The sequence below is a fragment of the Saccharomyces cerevisiae genome, chromosome XII, assembly GCF_000146045.2.
Source record: "Saccharomyces cerevisiae S288C chromosome XII, complete sequence".
Classification (NCBI taxonomy): Eukaryota; Fungi; Ascomycota; class Saccharomycetes; order Saccharomycetales; family Saccharomycetaceae; genus Saccharomyces; species Saccharomyces cerevisiae.
Genome location: NC_001144.5, coordinates 84426 through 100351, shown reverse-complemented (window position 1 = coordinate 100351; position 15926 = coordinate 84426). Strand labels below are relative to the sequence as shown.

The 15926-nt window shown below is 39.3% G+C and overlaps 7 protein-coding genes and 1 non-coding gene across 8 annotated transcripts, besides 2 other annotated features; 3 read left to right on the top strand and 5 right to left on the bottom strand.

The window, feature by feature from the left end:
- Positions 1–150: 150 nt before the first annotated feature.
- HIF1 (Hif1p) lies at positions 151–1308 on the top strand (the record flags this gene model as incomplete). The annotated part of the gene is made up of 1 exon (NM_001181842.1): positions 151–1308. The coding sequence occupies one exon, from the start codon at positions 151–153 to the stop codon at positions 1306–1308; it is 1158 nt and encodes a 385-aa protein (NP_013078.1).
- A 207-nt stretch (positions 1309–1515) lies between these two features.
- POM33 (nucleoporin POM33) lies at positions 1516–2355 on the top strand (the record flags this gene model as incomplete). Its single annotated transcript, NM_001181843.1, has 1 exon — positions 1516–2355. One exon carries the CDS (start codon positions 1516–1518, stop codon positions 2353–2355), a length of 840 nt encoding a protein of 279 aa, NP_013077.1.
- A 511-nt stretch (positions 2356–2866) lies between these two features.
- SSA2 (Hsp70 family chaperone SSA2) lies at positions 2867–4786 on the top strand (the record flags this gene model as incomplete). The annotated part of the gene is made up of 1 exon (NM_001181844.1): positions 2867–4786. The coding sequence occupies one exon, from the start codon at positions 2867–2869 to the stop codon at positions 4784–4786; it is 1920 nt and encodes a 639-aa protein (NP_013076.1).
- A 444-nt stretch (positions 4787–5230) lies between these two features.
- PAU17 (seripauperin PAU17) lies at positions 5231–5605 on the bottom strand (the record flags this gene model as incomplete). The annotated part of the gene is made up of 1 exon (NM_001181845.1): positions 5231–5605. One exon carries the CDS (start codon positions 5603–5605, stop codon positions 5231–5233), a length of 375 nt encoding a protein of 124 aa, NP_013075.1.
- Positions 5606–7701: 2096 nt separating this feature from the next.
- On the bottom strand, positions 7702–7804 carry YNCL0001W. The gene is made up of 2 exons: positions 7769–7804; positions 7702–7737 (listed from the first exon to the last, which is right to left on the bottom strand). It is a non-coding gene; the product is annotated as a tRNA-Pro (tRNA).
- Positions 7805–7970: 166 nt separating this feature from the next.
- Positions 7971–8302: a long terminal repeat (Ty1 LTR).
- A 389-nt stretch (positions 8303–8691) lies between these two features.
- Positions 8692–8933: an origin of replication (ARS1206; Autonomously Replicating Sequence).
- Positions 8934–9002: 69 nt separating this feature from the next.
- HSP104 (chaperone ATPase HSP104) lies at positions 9003–11729 on the bottom strand (the record flags this gene model as incomplete). The annotated part of the gene is made up of 1 exon (NM_001181846.1): positions 9003–11729. One exon carries the CDS (start codon positions 11727–11729, stop codon positions 9003–9005), a length of 2727 nt encoding a protein of 908 aa, NP_013074.1.
- A 467-nt stretch (positions 11730–12196) lies between these two features.
- Positions 12197–12949, bottom strand: ISA1 (Fe-binding Fe/S cluster assembly protein ISA1; the record flags this gene model as incomplete). The annotated part of the gene is made up of 1 exon (NM_001181847.1): positions 12197–12949. One exon carries the CDS (start codon positions 12947–12949, stop codon positions 12197–12199), a length of 753 nt encoding a protein of 250 aa, NP_013073.1.
- An 838-nt stretch (positions 12950–13787) lies between these two features.
- On the bottom strand, positions 13788–15548 carry TPO1 (polyamine transporter TPO1; the record flags this gene model as incomplete). Its single annotated transcript, NM_001181848.1, has 1 exon — positions 13788–15548. One exon carries the CDS (start codon positions 15546–15548, stop codon positions 13788–13790), a length of 1761 nt encoding a protein of 586 aa, NP_013072.1.
- Between the last annotated feature and the right edge of the window lie 378 nt (positions 15549–15926).

Below are 15926 nucleotides of genomic sequence, written 5' to 3'. Positions count from 1 at the left end.
CGGCAGTGGAATCTTACCACTTCTCAGAGAATGTCGGAACGATATGTTACTGCACTGAAGTTTCGCGTTTTTTCCAATTTTGTATTATTTCATTCTACTCAATTTTGAGGTAACATCGGCGATGAGGTCTCCTTCTAGAAGTAACAGAATATGAAACTAAGGGCAGAAGACGTGTTGGCAAACGGAACTAGCAGACATAAAGTTCAAATTGATATGGAAAGACAGGTTCAAATTGCAAAAGATTTACTCGCACAGAAAAAGTTCTTAGAAGCTGCTAAACGCTGCCAACAAACTTTGGACTCTCTCCCAAAAGATGGTTTGTTGCCTGATCCTGAACTGTTTACTATATTCGCACAAGCTGTATACAACATGGAAGTACAGAATTCTGGTAATCTGTTTGGGGACGCTCTTCTGGCAGGTGACGATGGATCTGGGTCTGAGTCTGAGTCTGAGCCTGAGTCTGATGTGAGCAATGGAGAAGAGGGGAACGAGAACGGTCAAACAGAAATTCCTAATTCTAGGATGTTCCAATTCGACCAAGAAGAGGAAGACTTGACTGGTGATGTCGACAGTGGTGATAGTGAGGACAGTGGCGAAGGTAGCGAAGAAGAGGAAGAAAACGTGGAGAAAGAGGAAGAACGCTTAGCTTTGCACGAATTGGCTAACTTCAGTCCAGCGAATGAACATGACGATGAAATTGAAGACGTATCGCAACTTCGCAAGTCTGGTTTCCACATTTACTTTGAAAATGATCTGTATGAGAATGCTTTGGACCTACTGGCGCAGGCCTTGATGCTGTTGGGCCGCCCTACAGCAGATGGCCAATCTCTAACCGAGAACAGCAGATTGCGCATCGGTGATGTGTATATCCTGATGGGTGACATCGAAAGGGAGGCGGAGATGTTCAGTAGAGCCATTCATCATTACTTGAAGGCGCTTGGCTATTACAAGACCTTGAAACCCGCAGAACAAGTAACTGAGAAGGTGATACAAGCAGAATTTTTGGTGTGTGATGCTTTAAGGTGGGTTGATCAGGTGCCGGCTAAGGACAAACTAAAAAGATTCAAGCATGCCAAGGCTCTGCTTGAAAAACACATGACTACAAGACCCAAGGACAGCGAGTTACAGCAGGCAAGGCTCGCACAGATTCAAGACGATATTGATGAGGTGCAAGAAAATCAGCAGCACGGCTCCAAGAGGCCTCTTTCGCAGCCCACGACCTCCATCGGCTTCCCCGCCCTCGAAAAGCCCCTTGGTGACTTCAATGATCTCTCTCAACTGGTCAAGAAGAAGCCTAGAAGGCATTGATAGTTTTGTGTAAAATGTAGCAACCTACATACGTAATGTATATTTCTCCTTCTTTGGTACGGCGAAAGGGCCCCATTTTAAAAGGGTGAAAAAATATTTAAAGAGCAAGCAGACCATCCCTGAAATGACATACTTACTACATCTAAAAAAAGTCATTTTTCTCTATTCATAAGGAGCAAGAAACACTAGCCAAGAATAGTCAGTATAATGTCATCAAGACCCGCTAATAACCAAGGCCCCCCAAACCTCCCTGCCAGAGATAAGTCGCTCGTGCAAAGGTTCATGGCAGTAGCCAAGAGCTTGCAGTTTGCATGGTTTACCGGTCATTCCGTCGTATTGATCAGCTCCATTCTTTACCTGCTCAAGATGTCAGAATTTTATTACAGATCGGCATATCTCGGTGTCATCGAATCTTTCGGTATCATCATTTACCAGCAATTTTTCACCCGCAATGAACCATTGCAGACTCAAGATGCCGCTGCCACTAAGGCTTCCATAAAATCACGCGTTGCTGGACTCCTAAAGAGTGAAGACGTGCTTTATTTGGTTTTGGCCAACTTCTGGTTGTTCACTCCAAGATTTTCATTCAGCTTAATCCCATTTTTCGCGTTTGCTGTATTCCATGTTTTAATCTACGTTGAAAAAGTTCTCTTACCAAAAGTCTTCCACCTTTCCAGTAAAGATTCAAGTAAGATCCTCAGCTTCATCGACAAGTTTGTTGTTCAGTACAATGACTTGTGCATGCACTGGGTCGGTACTGCTGAGCTGCTTATTTTCATTTTGGTCCTTTTCAGAGCCATTCTGTGCTTCCAAAGGTCTTGGATCATACTTGTTGTGTACGCCATCTTTATTAAGTTAAGATACGAAAACTCCAAGTACATGAAAGCCGCCTTTGCTCAATGGAGAGTTAGAATGGACGGGATCATAAGCCACCCATCTATCCCACCATTCGTCAAAAGAGCTTATAATGCAATTAAAATGAGCTTGATCCGCTTGTCTGAGTACCGCTTAAGCGGTGCCCCACAAGTGACCAAGAAGCAGAATTGAGTTTTATTATTACTTTTTACAAGTTCAATACCTTCTAATTACTTTGTATAACATTCCACTCCTCTCTTTTGCTTTTTGTTACAATTTGTTATATATTTTTTATCAATTTTATATCTTTATTCCTTGAATTGAGTTACTCAACCAACCCTTTTACGGTCTCACAGTGGTGAATTGACTGCATGGCACTGCATTCTTACTCTCTCTTGGGCCCTTATTCGTAGTATTTCCGAAGCTTTTTTTTCCGAGAAGTTCTTCCGATTCACTTTCTCGAAGTTTTTTTCTAGAACATTCCATCGAAGATTTCGAAAAAAAAAGCTTCGAGGTTTTGACGAAATTTCATTCTTAAGCACTATGGGAAGGTGTGGACGAATTGTTATATATAAGCCGCAATTGGGCTGGGTTTTCTCCAAAAAATGTTGAAAATATAATACTCTCTTATTTAAGTTACTTCTATTCTTCAATTGATTAATTCCAACAGATCAAGCAGATTTTATACAGAAATATTTATACAATGTCTAAAGCTGTCGGTATTGATTTAGGTACTACCTACTCCTGTGTTGCTCACTTCTCTAATGATCGTGTTGACATTATTGCCAACGACCAAGGTAACAGAACCACTCCATCTTTCGTTGGTTTCACTGATACTGAAAGATTGATTGGTGACGCTGCTAAGAACCAAGCTGCTATGAACCCAGCTAACACTGTTTTCGACGCTAAGCGTTTGATCGGTAGAAACTTCAATGACCCAGAAGTCCAAGGTGATATGAAGCACTTCCCATTCAAGTTGATCGATGTTGACGGTAAGCCACAAATTCAAGTTGAATTTAAGGGTGAAACCAAGAACTTTACCCCAGAACAAATCTCCTCCATGGTCTTGGGTAAGATGAAGGAAACTGCCGAATCTTACTTGGGTGCCAAGGTCAATGACGCTGTCGTCACTGTCCCAGCTTACTTCAACGATTCTCAAAGACAAGCTACCAAGGATGCTGGTACCATTGCTGGTTTGAATGTCTTGCGTATTATTAACGAACCTACCGCCGCTGCCATTGCTTACGGTTTGGACAAGAAGGGTAAGGAAGAACACGTCTTGATTTTCGACTTGGGTGGTGGTACTTTCGATGTCTCTTTGTTGTCCATTGAAGACGGTATCTTTGAAGTTAAGGCCACCGCTGGTGACACCCATTTGGGTGGTGAAGATTTTGACAACAGATTGGTCAACCACTTCATCCAAGAATTCAAGAGAAAGAACAAGAAGGACTTGTCTACCAACCAAAGAGCTTTGAGAAGATTAAGAACTGCTTGTGAAAGAGCCAAGAGAACTTTGTCTTCCTCCGCTCAAACTTCCGTTGAAATTGACTCTTTGTTCGAAGGTATCGATTTCTACACTTCCATCACCAGAGCCAGATTCGAAGAATTGTGTGCTGACTTGTTCAGATCTACTTTGGACCCAGTTGAAAAGGTCTTGAGAGATGCTAAATTGGATAAATCTCAAGTCGATGAAATTGTCTTGGTCGGTGGTTCTACCAGAATTCCAAAGGTCCAAAAATTGGTCACTGACTACTTCAACGGTAAGGAACCAAACAGATCTATCAACCCAGATGAAGCTGTTGCTTACGGTGCTGCTGTTCAAGCTGCTATTTTGACTGGTGACGAATCTTCCAAGACTCAAGATCTATTGTTGTTGGATGTCGCTCCATTATCCTTGGGTATTGAAACTGCTGGTGGTGTCATGACCAAGTTGATTCCAAGAAACTCTACCATTCCAACTAAGAAATCCGAAGTTTTCTCTACTTATGCTGACAACCAACCAGGTGTCTTGATTCAAGTCTTTGAAGGTGAAAGAGCCAAGACTAAGGACAACAACTTGTTGGGTAAGTTCGAATTGAGTGGTATTCCACCAGCTCCAAGAGGTGTCCCACAAATTGAAGTCACTTTCGATGTCGACTCTAACGGTATTTTGAATGTTTCCGCCGTCGAAAAGGGTACTGGTAAGTCTAACAAGATCACTATTACCAACGACAAGGGTAGATTGTCCAAGGAAGATATCGAAAAGATGGTTGCTGAAGCCGAAAAATTCAAGGAAGAAGATGAAAAGGAATCTCAAAGAATTGCTTCCAAGAACCAATTGGAATCCATTGCTTACTCTTTGAAGAACACCATTTCTGAAGCTGGTGACAAGCTAGAGCAAGCTGACAAGGACGCTGTCACTAAGAAGGCTGAAGAAACTATTGCTTGGTTAGACAGCAACACCACTGCTACCAAGGAAGAATTCGATGACCAATTGAAGGAATTGCAAGAGGTTGCCAACCCAATCATGTCTAAATTGTACCAAGCTGGTGGTGCTCCAGAAGGCGCAGCTCCAGGTGGTTTCCCAGGTGGTGCTCCTCCAGCTCCAGAAGCTGAAGGTCCAACTGTCGAAGAAGTTGATTAAGCTTAGCGATCGCCCTGTAAAATATCCGAAAAGTTTTACTTTTGCTTTCCTCTGTATTTTTTAATTTTTTTACGATAAACTAAATCATATAATATTTTATATAGAAATGATAAAAAAAGAATAAGAACAATAATAAAAAAATCAATAATATTATTCAATTGTACTTATGAATAAAAAAAAAAATAATAGTGACTTGAAGACTAGGAATATCGGTCATTTTCCCCTATAAATAAAAAATAAAAAGAGCTCTTTAATAATAAAAACTTGATAATATCAACAGTATACAATGTGTATATACGCCTATTTATTTTACCAAATCTATATTATTAAAACTTTTTTTTATAATTTTCAAAATACCTTTATTCATCTATACCGTCGAAACCAATTTCATTTATTCATAACATTCTAATACTCGTAAAGTTCTATTCGTAAGGGCGTCAAATCCTAGTTTGGTACAGCAGTGTAGATACCGTCTGCAGATAGAGCGCTGGAGATGGCTGGTCTCAATCTGGTAGAGTACCATGGGACACCAGTGATGACTCTAGTGACTTGGTCAGCGGGGATACCGGTCAACATAGTGGTGAAATCACCGTAGTTGAAAACAGCTTCAGCAATTTCAACTGGGTAAGTTTCAGTTGGATGAGCGGCTTGGAACATATAGTATTCAGCCAAATGAGCTCTGATATCAGAGACGTAGACACCTAATTCAACCAGGTTAACTCTTTCGTCAGATGGAGATAAAGTGGTGGTAGCTGGTGCAGCGGCGACACCAGCGGCAATAGCGGCGACACCAGCAGCAATTGAAGTTAATTTGACCATTGTATTTGTTGTTTTTTGGTTGTTGCTTTAGTGATGATGTGAGCTTAGTGAAGAAGAAGGATGAGGATGTACTTCTATTACAGCTGATTAAAAACACCCTATTTATATTAATTTTTCAACTAACAAACTACAGTTTTCTAACCAATATACTGAATACACATCGTAAGTTTCTCCATTGTAGCCAATATGAGATACTATTGTTTCTGAACGACACAAGTTTATTACTTCTCGTTTATGAAAGCACACCTTCTTGTAATGTAATTCTCGCCGTTGCCAAGCAATCGCGCAGGTTTGAACAATGCACGGTACAGTGAATGTTTCTAAGAAACCCTTTACCTTTCATGTAGGTGTGTTGAGTTTCTGCTAGCAGAAGATCCGAAAACAAACTTGGCGTGACTTGGCGTGGACCCTCGTTCAGAAGTCATCACAGTTGCCTTTTTTGGTATATCTTAAACGGTTGCTAGGCAGAAAAGGGGTTCGTTTTTTCAAGGTTAGTAGTCTACACGTTACTAATTACGTGAAGTTTGTGATCTTTAGGGGAGAGAACTTAAAAAAGACACTTTTATGCTGTATATGATGTCCACCGAGGACAATTATGAGCGCTTGTATTCTTTTTCATTCTTCGCTGCTTCGGAACTTCCGTAATAAAGAATTAATGCATCGTTTTATTGGTGCCTCTTCATATGCAAGAAGCCAACACCGGCATCTTAGCAATTTTCTCGTTATCTTCGAGCTCATAAAGTGGACGAACTCAACACATAATTCCTCCCAACTACATCTTGAAACAAGTTTCACTGCAATGTCGCTTCAATGGTAACTCTGTTACCAAAAAGGTTATATTATCATACGAAGGATGCTTTCTGTGCTTAAAATAGATTGCAGCGTACGACGTATAGTCTACTATAGTACTTTTTCAACCAAGTGATTATGTCCATTAGTGTGCAGTTCAGGTATTTGCTCCCAAATCGTATAGAAAAAAATGGTAAAAATAGTGATGGCGAAATGGGTCTTTTACTAAGTACATGCTAAAATATGGCGTGACCGTAATAACAAAAATTCGAGTGCTTTCCCTAAATAAAGTTACTATTTATTCGGGGCATCTAACAAATTTCGACATTAATTCACTACAATTGAGGTAGTACATCTTGGTTGTTCAAAAGTGTATAACAATCGTATGTTCTTTACAGTCCATAAAAAATGCAACTTTGAGGCTACCTTTTTTACCCACAATTAAACTGTCATTTGCACTTGAAGTGTTCGTGCTACTGTTCCTTTGTTCTAAGCCGTCAAATCAAGCTAAGGGCAGAGTTGGAAAACGCGTCACAATACTATAGGGGTTTTCATTACGTTTTACTTTCGGAACGAAAGAAGCAATCCAAACTGCTTAAAAGAAACGTATCTTGATGTCCTGCAAAATTTCAAAAATCAAGAATTTATTGCGTTTGCATCAAAAAACGTAAAAAAATATCTCCGATTAGTTTTTATTACCCACATATTGTACTAAATAATCTCACTCGGTAACAAATACTTTGTATTGTCTTTGATAGGGATAAGTGTTGTCAATTGCCACAGAGGCGGTATGTGACGTGAATATATGCGATAGATAGTTATGATACTAATTTGTCAACAGTTTTTTGTATTTTGAATTTCAAAGTGCACAAACTGAGGATTCTCAGCCTTCCTACGGCATAATCCTTTATAATTATTGTTTTAGCATATATCTGTATCAGGGTCTTTTGGCCTATGCTTTATGAATTGCATACCATTAGTTGTAATTTTTTTTCTGTTTCAAACAGGTAAAGAGGGTGAAAGCCATATATGAATGGGGGACAGATGAACCGCTTGCTGATCTTACTAAGTAATTGTTTAATAAGTGGTAGAATTGGGCACAGGTGTTTGACTGTAGTAAAGTTGGTGGCACGATATGGCCTCCAAATATGCGCGAGTTTTAAAAAATCAGGACATTCATTGTTCAGTAGTACGCTAAAACTTGTAGAACTCTAAGAAATAAACCATTATTCTACTGTGATCTTTAGAATCAAGAACAAAGATGGACAGCCTAAGCTAGTGCTTTGGGTCCAAAAAAAGAAAATAAAGGGGCGAGCTGGGAATTGAACCCAGGGCCTCTCGCATGCTTTGTCTTCCTGTTTAGTCAGGAAGTCGCCCAAAGCGAGAATCATACCACTAGACCACACGCCCTTATTAACTTGTGAACTTGATCCATTATGAACAATCTAGTACTGGGGGTTCGTGGGAATTTTAATCAGGATTGATAATGTAAATGGATAAAGAAACATATAAAAGGAGTACTAATCGTAATATTATTATGTAGAAATAACAGTTCTCTTTTTGTAATTCTTATATCTGTTGGAATAAAAATCCACTATCGTCTATCAACTAATAGTTATAACTATCACTATATTATCATATACGGTGTTAGATGATGACATAGGTTATGAGAAGCTGTCATCGAGGTTAGAGGAAGCTGTAGTGAAAGGATTGATAATGTAATAAGATAATGAAACATATAAAACGGAATGAGGGATAATCGTAATATTAGTATATAGAAATATTGATTCCATTATGAGGATTCGTAGATCCTCGAGGAGAACATCTAGTATATTCTGTATACCTAATATTATAGCCCTTATTAACAATGGAATCCCAACAATTACCTCAAAATTCACCCATTTCTCAATATCCTCGAGAAGAAATTTTAATATATTGTGCTGTGTTCTTAATATCATATGACCTCTGCAACAATAGAAATTCTAACAATCATCTTAATGGATTACATCGTTGGAAATCATCGCTGTTCGAATTTTCTATCATTCAATTTTCCAAGCGCATGGAAAAATGTTCGCTGTAACATTATATTGGCACAAGTGATTATTAATATTACATGAACTGCTATGGTAAAAATTTAAACGTGCAGTTCAGATAGTACTGAAGTCTAAGTTAAAGATATACTAATTTTAACATGATTTGGTAGTCATATATATGAGTCATATGAGTCGCTACATTCAAATGTACAGTAACTATCAAAACCATTATTGTAGTACCCGTATTCTAATAATGGACCAATCCGCGTGTGTTTTATACTTCTAATATGAAAGTAAAGAGGTCCAGATTTAACCTTCACTTATTACTTCCTTTAAACTTTAGTTATCAACGCCATATGTCCCAAATACAATAAAAAAAGATTTGACGTCCAGTGGACTTTTTTGTCCATTGTTTACTTTTAGATTATTCACAGCAAGATGAACTAAACGTTAAAATGTGAGCTCTTTTGCTCGGGTGTCAAGTTCAATTAAACAAATTCCATTAGTTTTATTAATTATATATATTATATTACTGATTCTTGTTCGAAAGTTTTTAAAAATCACACTATATTAAATTAATCTAGGTCATCATCAATTTCCATACTGTCCTCATTATCGTCATCACCTAACGTGTCAGCCCCTATAGTAGCTTCGTGATTTGGTAGAACTTCCAGACATTCTTCAGCTTCCTCAGGAACATTTTCATCACGAGATTTACCCTTCTTCAAGACGACATTGACAGTTTCCTTATCCTTGATTTCATTCTTTAAGATCCTTAGTGCCAGTTTGTTCAAAATTTCGTTTTGAATTAACCTGTTCAGTGGACGTGCACCCATATCATCGGAATAACCATATTTGGCCAAGAAGTCCTTGGCCTCTTGAGTTAAATTCAACTTGTAATGTTTATCATTTTGCTCGAATCTCTCTTCAATTTCCTTCAAACGAATATCCACGATCTTATGAATAGCTTTTCTAGATAGCTTGTTGAAAATGACTATACTAGAAATTCTGTTCAAAAATTCTGGTCTGAAATGTTGCCTAACAGCACCCATGACCAAATTCTTGGTAGATTCTTGGATCTTTGATCCTTGTTGAGAATTGATAAATTCAGCACCTAGATTGGAAGTCATGATGACAATACAATTGGAACAGTCGATCGTCTTACCTTGACCAGAAGTAATTCTACCGTCATCCAACATTTGTAGCATGACAGTCAAAACATCAGGATGTGCCTTTTCTACTTCATCGAATAACAAAACGGAGTATGGTTTGTATTGCAGTTGGTTAGTTAAAAAGCCACCTTCATCGTACCCGACATAACCTGCCGTGGTACCCAACAACTTAGAGACCGCATACTTCTCGCTTAATTCAGAACAATCGACCCTGATCATCATGTCCTCATCATTAAACAAAAATCCAGCAACTTTTTTAGCCAATTCAGTTTTACCGGAACCGGACAAACCTAAAAATAAGAAGGATGCTGGTTGCCTTGGATTAGCTAAACCTGATCTAGACAATCTAACGGCATTGGAAACAGCTTTAATGGCATCCATTTGGCCCACGACTTCAGATGATAAGTCACGTTCCATATGAATCAATTTTTCATTTTCAGATTCTGACAACTTCTTAACAGGGATACCAGTCAATCTTGCAGCTGTTTCAGAAATGGTGTCTGAATCGACCACATTTTGGATCATGGAGTTGGCACCAGCACGTCTCTCTTCCTCAGCAACCTGATCTTCAAGCTTTTCGATTTGCTTTTTGATATCTGGGATGGCGAAGTACCTTAAATCAGCGGCGGTAGCAGTATCATATCTACGTTCAGCATCAAGGGCCTTGTTTTCCAGTTCATCCAATTTCTTTTTAGCTTGTGTCAATTCTTCATGGCCATGCTTTTCTTCATTGTAACGTTGTCTTAGAGGTTCCAATTCTTCTTGCAATGAAGCTTCCTTCTGCCTAGCTAACTTTAATCTATCTTTAGTGGTGGAGTCGGCATCTTCATCTCTCTCTAGAGCTTTTATCTCTACTTGAATCAATTGCAATTGACGTTCCTTGGAATCCAATTCTTCTGGCTTAGAATCTCTTGCGACGGCGACACCAGCACAAGAAATATCAACTAAATCCAAAGCAGAATCTGGCAATCTTCTATATGGCAAGTAACGCTTGGCTAATTGAGCAGCAGTGACTAAGGCGCTATCCAGAATCCTTACACCATGATGTATTTCATACTTTGGTTGCAGACCTCTCAATATGGCCACTGTTTGTCTCACACTTGGTTCAGCGACTTCAATTTTCTGGAATCTTCTTTCAAAGGCACCATCCTTTTCCACAATAGATCTATATTCGTTATTGGTGGTGGCACCGATGACCTTCAATTGGCCTCTGGACAAAGCTGGCTTCAAGATGTTAGCAGCGTCGTCCTTACCATTACCCATTAACATGTGAATTTCATCAATGAATAACACAATTAGAGTCTTTGATTCTTCGATTTCCTTCAAAACACCTTTGAATCTTTCTTCGAAATCACCTTTGTATTTAGCACCTGCGGTTAATGCGGCCAAATCTAGACTGAACAATTTAGCGCCTTGTAAGATAGTGGGAACGTCATCGTCAATGATTCTTTGAGCAACACCTTCAATAATAGCGGTCTTACCGATACCTGGCTCACCAATTAAACATGGGTTGGACTTAATTCTTCTTGCTAAAACTCTAATAGTGCTTCTTATTTCTTCTTCACGGCCGATGACAGGGTCAAGTTTACCTTGACGAGCCTGCTCAGTCATATCAATGGCGTACTTTGATAAATATTCCAAAGGTGTGTTCGTATCAGCGCCACGAGAGTCAATTCTAGTGTTACCACGAAGTTCAAGAGCTTGTTGCTTGATGGCCTCAATATCTACTTGAGCTTCCTTAAATATTTGCTGAATAGACGAATCATTGAATAGAGCAAACAATATATGGTCTTGCGCTATAAATGAGTCCTTCTGTTGTTTTTGAATCTTAGCAGCGTCTTGAAGGACTTTCCCCAAAGCATAACTTGGAGTTATCTCCGCAGGTGCAGGTTGCTGTTGAGGAATTCTTACTAGATTTCTATTAACCACTTTCTTGAAAAGATCATAGTCGTAACGGCCCTTCTCAATTAGATTCTGTAGGTAAGGGACTGATCCATCTTCTGGCGTTTCAATGAAGGCAGCTAGAATATGTATAGGTTGTAATTGTGGATGTTGATGATCCGAAGCCAATTTTTGAGCCAACGTCAAAATCGTTAGAGCCCTTTCTGTAAATTGCGTTTGGTCGTTCATATATTCTGTATATTTTATGGTACGTGTAGTTGATTTCTTTTTTCTTTGTTATTGCTGATTCGATTCAAGGGTAAAAAGGAACAAGTGACAAAGGAACGAATTATGAAGGAATTGAGGCAAGATTACAATGCCTTATATAATAATCTGGCAGGTTGCATAAGTTTGCGCCCCTTTGCCTTTTACTGTGATATAATTTGCAGTTCTTTGAGATGGGCCCCCTGTTGAAAATTGAACAAAAAAATCGCGGCCCCTTATGGAACGTTTAAGATTGTAATTAATAACCCTTCTAGAAAATTCTGGAAAAATATATATCTACAAGAACAACGAAAGAAAAGTTAGGAACAGCAAACACTACCACGATGGAGGGTTCAATGTTAATATGTATGATAAATATGTAAATAAATAAGTAAATGAATAAATAAGTGAATAGGTAGATTCTTTTTTTCTAAAAATGGTGCAGAAGGTTTTTAAACCATGAAACTCTCGCCACAACCGCATGTGCCCTTGGAGTTTGGATTCTTGAAGACAAACTTAGAGGCCAACTTGTCGTCGATCCAGTCCATTTCACTTCCAATGATGCTGAATAACGCCTTTGAATCGATGACAATTTTAACGCCATCTTGTTCTACTACCTCATCGAATTTCCCCGGCTCGGTGATATATTGTAGATCGTACGTTAGTCCTGAACATCCACGGTTTCTAGCGCTAACTCTAATCAATTTAGGTTCCGGCTGAGCTAGCAGTGCCCTTAAATGCTTGATTGCCTTCGGACTCAGGGTGATCAGCGCCTTTCTTGGTCTCAATTTCCTCTTTCTTTTCTTGGGAGGTTCTGTGCAAGAGCAGTCATTCTTGGATACTGCAGCAGCTATTTGCTCGTCTATAGCTTTATTCTGCTTCTTGATGGCCTCCTCATGAGATTTGATGGTCTCACGCGAAGGGAATGCGTAGCTCGACCACTTCGGGCTTTTAGAAGCCTTGCTACTCTTGCTCTGATTGGAAACTATGAATTTGAAGGGCTTCTTACCTGGACGTTGACTATCTGGAGAGACAGAGTCTGCAGCTGCGGGCACTGTCTTCGGTATGAATTTTAATTTGAAAGGATTTACGTTGTTGATTGTGCGAGACATTGTGCCATTCGTACCGCCTCGCCAAAATCCTCCAGTTGAAAGGAATCTGTGTGCCAGCAGTACTGAATTCCTGCTTCTTCCTGTGTTTATCATTATGTTACGTTATTGTTCCGATCGTTTGTTATACTACCAAATCAAAAAAATCTAAAATGGTCTTTCGTACGAGTGCAAAAATGGTGGCCAAATGTATAAATAAATAAATAAGACGAGTAAAATAATGTCAATAAATAACAGTTTCTTAGTAATTCTAAAGGATTTACAAATATTTGCAAAATTCCATTACTCTTCCTTGCTTTCCTGTCCTCTTTCCCTTTCCTTTATGAATTAAAAGCATCTCAATCTCTTTCCTTTATTCCGTTGAAATTCCCTGTCAATTTTAATCCAAAATAAAGAAGTCATTAAACGGGCATTTACCGGGTGACTGTTATCTGACCAATGAAATCTGAGGGTATGACTAATAAGCCCCCGCCCGAGTTTCGGCCAAGGGTACGGACAACGCCGAGAACCGGCGATGAGAAGAACAATAGCTTTTATCTATTTCTTATTAGAGAGGGATTATTAATCATTAATTAGTGTTTTATTTAGTAACTATGGGCTATACATAACAACCACATAAGAGGAGTCTTGGAGGAAAAAAATGGGAAAAAAAAAAATAGTAGAAAAAAAAGGGGATATCACTACTCTCTAAGTACTCTTGTGCTTGTGCATAGAAAAAGATTTCCTTTGTTCTGTAGTTGTGTGTCTTTTTTGATTGTTTTTTTTTTTTTTTTTAATTTTTTTTTGTAATTTCTTTATATGTCAGCTTTACGCTGCACAGTGTCTATAATGCTATGTCGTTATCGAGCCCTTTGAGCGTGGGGCAGGGTGAGTAATAACAATGAAATAAAAAAATGCAAATATAGAAAGAGCATGATTTCTGCTTTTCTTTTTCTTAAGCGGCGTAAGCATACTTGGATTTCTTTCTGATAGATTCACCATATTTTAAGAATAGTAAAGGCACGGGAATCATCGCAGCGGCAAATAGACCTAATAACAAACCAGCCCAACCGATACCCATGCCACGGAACATATATCCTGCAAACAATGGGAAGCATGCACCAAATGCAGACCTCATGAAAGTGTTTGCTGCGACGGCAGAAGCTGCCAACAATAGATACGATTCAATGATATAGTTTAAACATGGCAAGAAAATACCCATTAAACCGAACCCGATGAAGGCCCCTCCTACTGTGGGGACCATCCAATGAATCTTGTGAGGATAGTAGCCCGTCCAACAGAACCATAAGATACCAATAGGGAAAACGGTACCTGCAATGACCATTGCGTACAATCTGGCCTCGGGCACTAATTTCCCCTTGGCTCTACATCTTTTCAAATAATCGTTGTCCATATACCAAATGAAAGCAGCACACACCATCATACCGATAATCAAGGCGATGTATGGCAACTCACCGTTTTCAGTAAACCCATAACCCTCCACAAAGACAAGTGGGTAGGCTTCCAGTAACAAATACAAGATACCGTAGACAAAAGAGTTGTAAATAGTCACGAATAGTAGCAATGGTTCCACGAAAAGCATAATGATAGGCCTCGTCACAGTTTTTTGGACAATGTCTTTGATGGATAGCTCCACGTCTTCATGAGCAGCATGAATACCCCAGTTATTACTTTGCTTTCTCATCTGTTTGGCCTTGTTAACCAAAATGGTAGGGTGATGTGTTTCTTCAAAGAACAATACGATGGCAACGAAAACTGCGGAAGCGAAACAACCGACAACATATTCTAACCATCTCCAGGTAGTTCTTTGTGCGATATAAGAACCCATGACAGGCGATAAAATGGGGCCTACAAAAACACCTAGAGAAAATAGCGCAATGGCTTTACCTCTAACATTAGTATCAAACATGTCGGCAAACGCGGCGGGGACGACGGCCATGGGTGCTGCCCCGATAAAACCACCAAAGAATCTACATATGAAAATAGTTTGCAGGTTCTCAGCAGTAGCGACAGCAAATTGGAAAAGGGCAAATCCAAACGCAGATAAAACCAGAACACCCTTTCTACCGTACAATTCAGAAAGAGGAGCATAGATAACCGGTGAGGCCGCAAACCCAAGAACAAAAAGCGTGATACCCAAAATGGCGACAACTTCGATGACGTGGTATATCTCGCAGATTTGCGGCACTGCAGAGGCAAAAATGGAAGAACACATAGCAATGGCAATAGAATCCAGACATAAGACCAGACATAGCAGCACTTTCTTCTTCATGGGCCAGTTAAATGGATGTAGTGGGTCGTTAGGACCATCAAAAGTAACCTCGTACAGGTCTCTGCTCGGCAACGATGGAGGGTAAGGTCTGTCACCACCCATGGGCGCACAATTGGTATAATCAACCTCTACACGGTCAGGCTCGTTAACAGACCCAGTAAGGATTTTAGTTAATCTTCTCGTGATATTAACCTCTGATTCTGCAGCAGAATTCATAGTCGTCGTTCTTTGAATCGCTAAATCTGCACCACCATTGCCCTCCGTAGCAGTTGTGTATTTGGCACCTTCACCGGTGAAATCTACAGGTTCGACGCCTGTGGTTCCCGTGGTGCCCGTCGAATGCATATCGCTGGATGAGCTTCTTGACGAGTCTGATGGCAGCAGATGATTTTCCTTATTAGAAATGGGAGAATGATCCGACATTGTCTCTGTCTAGTTTTCTCTTGCTTCTTTGACTAAAAAAAAAAGTGACTGATAAAAGATCCAGAAATAAAGAGTTCCCGATATTTAGTATATGATCTCGTTGCAAGGGTGCGAAGAACCAATTTCAGATTATTGGATTTTTCTCTTCTATAGACCAAGATTATTTTTGAAAACTGGTGACTCAAGGCATACGAGCAGAAAGAAACATCAAGATCAAATGAGGTACCCTTTATATATAGAACACATTACTTGATAGTATATTCTGCACACATAAAAAAAAAAAAGAAAATGACAATGTTCAACGTTAAATTTTTCTTCCTTTTTCTTTAGGGAATTCCTACGATCGTTTCCTTTTAAAGTAAAACTCCCGATACGAAG